Source organism: Corapipo altera, unplaced genomic scaffold (assembly GCF_003945725.1).
Source record: "Corapipo altera isolate COAL_440 unplaced genomic scaffold, ASM394572v1 45, whole genome shotgun sequence".
NCBI classification, from domain to species: Eukaryota; Metazoa; Chordata; class Aves; order Passeriformes; family Pipridae; genus Corapipo; species Corapipo altera.
In genome coordinates this window covers 13,213,486-13,222,162 of record NW_020884877.1, presented here as the reverse complement: position 1 = coordinate 13,222,162, position 8,677 = coordinate 13,213,486, and the positions used below count along the sequence as shown (strand labels likewise).

The 8,677-nt window shown below is 39.4% G+C and overlaps 1 protein-coding gene across 2 annotated transcripts in view; it reads right to left on the bottom strand.

Annotated features, from left to right (window-relative positions):
* Positions 1-5,680: 5,680 nt before the first annotated feature.
* SP3 (Sp3 transcription factor) overlaps positions 5,681-8,677 on the bottom strand; it is a 34,329-nt gene continuing 31,332 nt past the window's right edge. For both annotated transcript variants that reach the window (XM_027637110.1, XM_027637112.1), the window contains one exon: positions 5,681-7,451. In XM_027637110.1, the coding sequence (XP_027492911.1) occupies positions 7,135-7,451 (317 nt within the window). In that variant the 3' untranslated portion in view covers positions 5,681-7,134. The remainder of the gene's footprint in view (positions 7,452-8,677) is intronic.

The window sequence follows — 8,677 nt, the reverse complement described above, 5'->3', positions numbered from 1 at the left end:
TCAGGGAAGCTCTCTCCAAATCCCAGATGAGCAAATACATAATTGGTCATATAAAGAGGTAATTAGCACAACTGAAAATGGTACTATTTCAGTTCTTTGGGTAAATACTGATTGGAGAAGTAATTTTTTTTCTAAGGAAACATAAGAGAAGTCCCCAAATGACATTAAGAATTACACATAACTTTAAAAGGTGTTTTATTTACAGAAACTACTTGAATAGCTCCTTTGGAAGCATTTTGAGCTGTTAAATAAAAATGTATTTAGGATACATTACATGTAGTTAAAACAGCTACAAATGTACGTGGAAAAATTATGATTAAATCCTGTTTCTCAGACAGCAGCTTCGGCACAAGTAACTCCCAGAGCGAATTCTAGATTTAAGTCAAGAACACAAGGCTATGACACCTGTGACTGCCTATGACACCCCCTCACCTCTCACTGGCATGGCAGCACGCTGGACAAACATCACTTAAAAACAAAGGCCACATGTTTGCACCCACAGCCCACTCTCACCACCTGCCTTTTCCCTCCTTAGCCCTGCAGGCCTTGTGTCACCTGGTAATGGGCGGAGGGGAGATTGGGGCTTGGGGCCACAGTGCCCACCCTGCGCTAGGCCACAGATCCCCGGTGTGAGCAGGACCTGGGCCAGCCCTTTGGGATGGTCTCTAAAATAAATAACGTCCATCAAATTGTGCTCTATGTGTGCACATCCCTGTGGAGGTGGCTGCAGTGGAGTGATGGTCTGGGAGCCGCAGGGCTGTGGAGATGTGGGGGGCCTGTGGGTCCTGCACCTGGCACCAGTGTACTGTGGACCTGGGCCACCACAGGCCAGCTACCAGAGCTGTGGAGACAAGTCCTCACCACAGCAGGGAGACTTGGACCATGGGGCTGGGGAACTGAGAAATAACTTTTTCCTCTGACAATAAATAAAACCAATGTGCAAAAGAGCTATGGAAGAGTCAAGCAAGCCTGATGCTACCACAAGACCAACCCCCTCTCTCATTCTTAGCCTCCAGTCTAGTTCCAAAACTAGCTACAATATTCTTGTACTTAAATGAAAGGATTTAGCCAAGACACCACTCAAGCAGCAGCCCACAGTTCAGTCTTTAATGCATATCTGTTTTTCTCTATCGTAAATCACCTATACTAGTGCATATTGCCAGATACAAGCTTCATTAGTTCTCAAGCAATAATGCATAGTAGGGCAAACCCCAGTCTAGCACATGGGCTTCTGCTAGGGTTATGGTATCTGATGACCTAGCAGGAGAATTACAGCAGGAAAGAGGTGCAGTGAAGAACCAAAAGGCAACAAAGACTGCTACGAAAGCAACATGAATATTAGAAAGCTTTATGCAGCTCTCAACTTTTTCTTTCTGGCTCCCTTTCCTTGCTTTATTGCATCTTGTCTAACCCATTGATGGCTTCCCCCCAAATGGCTACAGTGACACTTGTCTGGAAACTGGACCCTAGAAGGTTTCAGTAAGGGCACCAGGGATTAGGACCCATATATCAACTCTTACTATTGTTTGTTTCCACAGCCTTCTGCAGCCCTGCTCCAACCCGTCTGTTCCTACCTCTTCCCACCATCCTCCTGTTGTTCCTATGTTCACAAGTCTTCTTTCCCAGTCCATAAATTTGCCACAAGAACACTCTTTTCTTAACTGCTTGTTCAGTGTCTGGTACTAATAAGCTGCTTTATACCAGCTCACTTACCTGAGCTCTTCTTACCCACTCCCCCATGCTGCTCTTGAAAAGTATGGCAAAGTGTTGCCATACAGCCCTGTGTCTGTCTGCTCCAACCACCCTTGAGCATGAAATGTTCCTTTATGCAAGGCTATAGCTGAGGTCCCAACAGGGATCCAAGGCTTACATAGTAAGGGATACAGCTGTGCCAGATTAGCTTGTCCTCAACAGCTCTGAAACAGGCAAAGAGTGTGACCAAAAACAGCAGGAGATCAGGGAAGTGGAAGAACTGGTGGAAGGCCCTGGAGCAGGTTGCAGCCAAGCTAACGCTACAAGACATGGCTACTTCCCTTTCAGAAGCCATCATTTTCACCACTAAACCTTTCAGCAGTACCACTTGTAGTACTAAAATCAGACTCCAGTACCAGGGAGAGGAATGGCTGATAGAACACAAAAAAAAAAAAGTCTCCAAACCCTCAGCAGCAGAAGCAATAGGATCTTTTTGTATTCCAATACCTTCCCTACATACCAATGATTCATGGAGTGGCCTAGACAAAGAGAACAGAAATCAGGAATCAATTTAAACAGTAAATGTAGATCAGTCCCATCAGAAACATCATCGTAATGTCTCCACCACAGAGTAAACATATGCACAGAATCCCATTGGTTTTCCCTGCAAACCTTACCATCATGTCATTTCTTCAGACACAGCAATGGTGGCTTGCAACATAATGGAGTAGACTTTCTCCTGTGTTTTTCTGTTAAATCAAAACATGTCCTGATGAAAGAAAAACCTCCTAGTCAGGAAGCACCTGTGATGAAGTAGCCACTTGTGGGGTTTGTGCATAAATTATAAATAAAATTCTGTGAATACCTTGCATGGAGGAGTACGTTCCACAGAAACAGAAGGCAGTACTTAAGAATGTGGGTGGGTGGGTGGGTGGCCCAGTGTATGTGAAAGTCAGGGACTCCTTTAGATATGTAAGATTTCAGTGATATTTTGTCCATTGCTGGAACCCAGCTCAACCCCCTCTGTGATGGTTCTTTTCTTGTCAGGGGCCACGATATCCTTACTTGAAAGACCTTTTTGGATAAAGGTGTGCTGGATTATGTGATACCACTTGTTGACTAATCATTGCTGCTTAAAAATTACTTGCTACTGTGATCTGGCAGCCTATAATCCTCGCAAAGGTTCTTGAAGTAGTCTTGTGAAAAATGCAGATACGTTGTAAGATACACAGAGAAGTAAATCTTGTTCTATTTGTAGGCACGACAGTAATATGGTCAAGATTTGAGCTTTCGGAGGCCACAAGAAAAGCTACGCTCAAGCAACGAATAGTTCCAAATCTTGCTTTGGAACCTTTTTCTGGTGGTGTCCATCTCACGTGGAGTTCAAAATCTGTGTAAGTGACCCTTTTGACTAAATAGAACGCATAGTTGGGGAAGAAAGGTTATTTCCTTGCAGGTAATTTTCATAGCATTCTTCTGCCAACTGTACTGACTTGTCCAGACAGAGGCTTGGTCAGTGTCAAGATGCCAAAGTGAGCTCTGGAGTTACATAGAGACTGTTTTGAAACAGAAATGGGGCTTTTTTTTTTTTGTTTTGTTCCAAGATTAAAGAAGGAATTGTATGTTAAACTGTTTGTAAAAAATTCTTCCTTTTGATACCATCTTTTAGAAACTAGAGCACAGAATAACCTGATGCCAACCACTGGTGTGGAAAATGGCTACTATTCCTGTCTAGTCAACTCAGCCATGTCATCTTCTTCTGCCCTTTTCTGTGGTACATGCTCTGCATTTGTGGTGGTAATGGTAGTGGTAAAAAGCTGGAGGAAAGACAGCCAGCTGCTCATTAGTACTTTACCACAAGAACCACTCTTGACAGATGACTATTAGCTCCATTCCCTCTTTCCCCAGTACACAGAACAACTTATGAGAGCACATATCAGAGCTTTCCTAAAGCCATTGGGAAGGCTTATCTTACTGATTCCAGCAGCTCAAAATGCCTGAAATCAAGACCTGATATTTTTTCTTCAGACAAGTCCAAAGAAGTGCTTTGTTGAGTCCTTTGCCAGAGGAAAATCTGCATCATCAAACCAGAAATCCTGCTCCTCACAAGTCTTTTAGTGACGATGATACTCTTCTTAGTCATACTGCCCCTTGGCTTGGTAAGTAACTGATTAAAACCTCCTTCTCTGCAAGAATCAGTGGTCGTTTGTAACTTCCAAGGATCAAACCATTAGTTCATTCAGGAATGAGCCCAAGAATACTTAGATTATAGCAAGTGTATGTATGTACAGGCCTTGTACTTACTGAAAGTAAGTACCCTGACTTTTGAAATTGATGCTCTCAAGCTCATGCCCTCTTGCAGAGCCAGTATTAAGAGTCTTCTTAATTAGTGATTACACCAGACTGCAAGAGATAGAAACCACCCAAGGATCTAAAGGCTACTATACCAAGAAATTATACAAGCAAGGAAGCCTGACATGAAAATGAAAATAAGTATGTAAAATGCTAGACTGTACTAATAAAAAGCAAGAAGCACACCAAGCAACCCTTGTCAGGAATCCATGAAGAACTGGAAAGCTTTCTAAAGAACGCACAATTTTGTCTTAGTATTGCATGAGTGACTAGAGGACCAGGAAAGCATGCCATGAGGTAGCAACAACCCTAGATACACCAAAGATCTTATACTTAGGCTTGTGAACCCTTTGCCCTGGCGGTGAGCAGAGGGTTTTCAAAAATCACTATCACACAACAGAGAAACAATGGCTGCGAGCATCAGGCAGACAGCCCTTAGACTGCAGGCCTTCCATCACTTTCCTACACATTTCCAGAGTTACTTTCTTCCAAAACATCTACCTTCTGACTTAACAATAAAATATCCTTTTAAAAACTGTGCTACCTAAACACTAATTAAAGTAACAATTTGATGTAGTAAGCATAAAAGCTCTGAGAAAAAAAGCAATCTCATCTTCAGCAACAAGGCATTAAAACACCTTCATCCACAGATGGACTTAAGTGAAAGTATCATTCCATAAAACTTGTGAAAAGCAGTTTAAGAAAGTAGCCCTCTTCCCTCCCACTTAAAATAATGCACTAATATAGCTACTAATGGCTAGTAAGATGAGAAACAGAACATAAGTATTAGAAATATACTAACACGCTCTGTGAACTATAACAGCTTTTGGAAACCAAGCCCATTCACCTGCCTAAAGGAAGTGGATTCAGAGTATGTTAATATATTGACAACACCCATGGAACACTGAAGTCTGAGCAGAACTCTCTTTCACAAGTTGCTGCCCTTTGACTTCCCAACCAATTTCCCCCTTTTATTTTATTAAACAGAAGATTAAGCTGATGGTGAATTAACTTCCTTTTCTCTGTACCTGTCAATTCCTGTTGTTTTGGATCTCAAAAGATTTGCATTAATTTTTTTTCCCCACTAAACTGCAAATTCGGAAAATCTTACCGACATGACTTTTTCCAGTTCTCACTTTTCTAGGTTAAACTCTACCTGGTTTATCCAAAATTATTCTGGTCTGTCCTCTGGCCATTTCATACTCCAAGACTTCAGACTGCACAAATAAAAGCTCTTCACTTTCATTAGAGCATCACATACAACCATCACTCTAATTAACTCACAGTTCCCATTTAGTCACAGTTCCTTATCAGTACTCTCTGTATTATGGCATGTGCCAGAGGACTTAGCTGCAACCTCTAGGATAGGGCCTACATGTCCTTCATGCCCTGCTCAGCATAAGGTCAAAACATTACCACTACACCAACACAGCATATAGTACATTCATGTCCATGCACATATACATGGGGCTTTTTTTGGAGCAAGAAGGTGGTGTATTATCATCTCTACGCCCATAGGGAAAGGAAGGACCTTTTCTACTTTCCACCACCTAGCGCAAAATAAAACACGTCAGGCTATCAAGATATATTATGAAATTACACCTTGTTAGTTAACAAGAAGCACAGTAAACTCATGTCAAAAGAAAAAAAAATAGTGTTTTATTAACTACCACACTGTTATAATACACTTTAAACGTACAATAAGGTAGCCTTTAAATTTGAGGTGGTTTTAAGAATAACAAATGAATAGATTTCCAAATGTTTGTAAATAGGTGAACTGCAGTAATTATTGTTGTACATTTTTTGAAAATGGTATAGCACTTACAGACTGGCTATATAACTTCATTTTGTACATTTTCTATAATTGAAAATATAAACAGTAATTAAAAAATAAAAAGAAAATTCAGCATAATAAAAAACATATATGTTTATCAGTTAAATGTACTGGATACATACAATTTTTAAGGGAAGAAGCAAAAAAAGGAAAGATGGCTGATATTTAAATGCAGATTGACTAACCAAAAACTAAACAACAAACAAATAAAAACCTCATAAACCCCCTAGTTCACTATGACTATATCCATATGTTTGGGAGTATTGTCAATATGGAAGTGATTTTTCTGTTGTATTTGCATATGTTATATTTTACTGGTAATTTACAAGATGGCTTTTAAGGCCCTGGGAGACACATGTTTTTTGGAAAAAGATTTGAAAAAAAAAATCACTGCTGAGACGCAATACACCTTATTTTTGGTCCTCCAATGTTCAAAAGAAGGGATATACTTCACTATAACATTTGCCTTACCACCCAAATGCCTCAACCTATACATATTTATTTTTCTTAACATTTTAAGCTTTTTAAACATTGGTTATATTGCCCACCTTGGTTATTGAAAGAATATTAACAAGACATCATTTTGGCAAATTAAATCTTAAACATGGCTTTTCAATAGGATTTAAAAGGTGACTATCCCTAGAGTTCCATGTTAAAATGTAGTTTTCAAAATCTTACAAGAGTAATGCTTAAAATATTGTACATAGTTAACCTAATTAAAATAATTAGCTTCAAAATGACAAGTTGATGAGCTAAGTAAAGCCTACACTATGTAACATTTGCTTGGAAACTTGATTTGTCAGTTATGCATAATAAAAATTCCAGTCATCAAGAAAATTACAAAATTTCTTTTATCATAATGTGATTTCTTTTCACCCATCAACTTCTTTTATCTTACAATAGATAAATACCAACGTGTTCTCATTTTTTTTACACTAAACCACACAGGATTGATGCATTTGGTTAGACTACCATTTCCATCGTTAAATTCTTTTTTTTTTTTTTTTTAATATAACTTGGTAAAATTTCATCTCTTCTAGATTCCAAAAGTACCTACAAAACCCATGCAATTTTACCATTTTAATATACTATGGAATATCATACAAAGTAAGGCATTTCAGTGTCATGTATAACCAAGTTACTGTCAATCCAAAAATTTTTGCACATCAATAAAAAGATATCTAAGAACTTAGGAACAATATTCTTCTCACTACTGTATAAAAATAACCACAATTAATAGGTATCTTGTGTAATATTTACTCCATTGTCTCGTTTCCCGAAACTGTGACAAGTTGTAAAGGTATTTCAGTGTTGGTAAGAATATCCTGATTGCTGGTGCCAGATGTATTAACAGTTCCTATTCCTGAAACAGAACCTTGTTGAATATTTGCAAGGATAAGTGTTGTTCCTCCTGCAGTAATCAAAGTATCATCAGGTGTTGCTTCTACTGATGCCAGCACTGTACTGCTAGAGTGAATACCTTTTTTATTCTGATGTGTTTTAATGTGTTTGGCAAGGTGGTCACTTCTCATAAAGCGTTTTGAACATTCTGGACAGACAAATTTCTTCTCACCTGTCACAGAAGATAAGAAAAAAAAACACATTCAAGAACATTAAAAATATCACACATACACAAAAAACTGGAACAACTTACTGCCTTTAAGAGTCAGAATTCTAACAACATCTATACTGAAGAAAGCAATCCAACCTGTGTTAAAATTTCTACACACCCATACAAATCCTTTATAGGAACTGAATTATATTTTTGTGTCTAACTGAGTTTGTGGAGATCTTTCAGGCATGTAAAGAATATTGCCATCTCATATTCTTAGGCTGCTAAGTTTCATTGTAATTATTACCAATAAATAACTTTTAGAAGGAGAACAAAACCTACGAAATGACGGACACAGAAGACTATCACCTCCAGCAGAATCACACTTAAGACTGACAAAGAAGATCATAGGGTAATTCAGGTTTGAAGGGACCCTTCAGGTTTGAAGGGTCTTTATTCCGATCACTTTCTAAGCAGTCACCTATGAGGTCAGATCTGGTTGCTGAGGAATTTATCCAGTTTTGTTGAAAACCTTTAAGGATGGAGAGTGCAGAAACTCTATGGGCATCCTCTTGCAGTGCCTGGCTATTCCTATTAGAAAAAGGTTTTGTCTATAGCTTGTCTCAGTCTTTCCTGTTCCAACATATATGTTGTCTCATCCTCCAATCAATGCACCACCAGGGAAAGTTTGTCTTTGTCTTAATGGTAGCCTTTGCAGATACTAGAAGGTGGCTACTAAGCTCCCCCCTGCCATTACTGTTCTCTTTGTCCATCTAATAAGCCAAGTTCCCACAGCCCCTCCTCATAAGGCAAATGCTTCTGCTTCCTGATCATCTTGGTCACCCATTAGTGAATTCAGTAATGTCATAAATGTCCTTCTTATACTGGGTGCTGAACACTAGATGCCATATTCTAGATGCAGTCTAACCAGTGCTGAGAAGGGGATAATCACTTCCCTACAATTAGTGTCTTTGCTTCTGTTGATATAGCCCTGGTCATCTTTGTTCTTGGCTCTTGCTCACGTTCCAGTTGCCTATCAAGACTCCCACATACTTTTCAGTAGAGCTGTTTCCCAACTCTTCGTGCTTAACCTGTGTTGCTGTAAGGGTTAATTTCATCCCAGGAGCAGTACTTTGCAATTATCCTCACTGAGTTTCCTAAGGTTCCCATCAGCCCATTCCTTCAGCCTCGATCCCTCTGAATACCAGCCTTGCTGTCAAAAGCACTGACTGGTCGTCCCAGTTTGG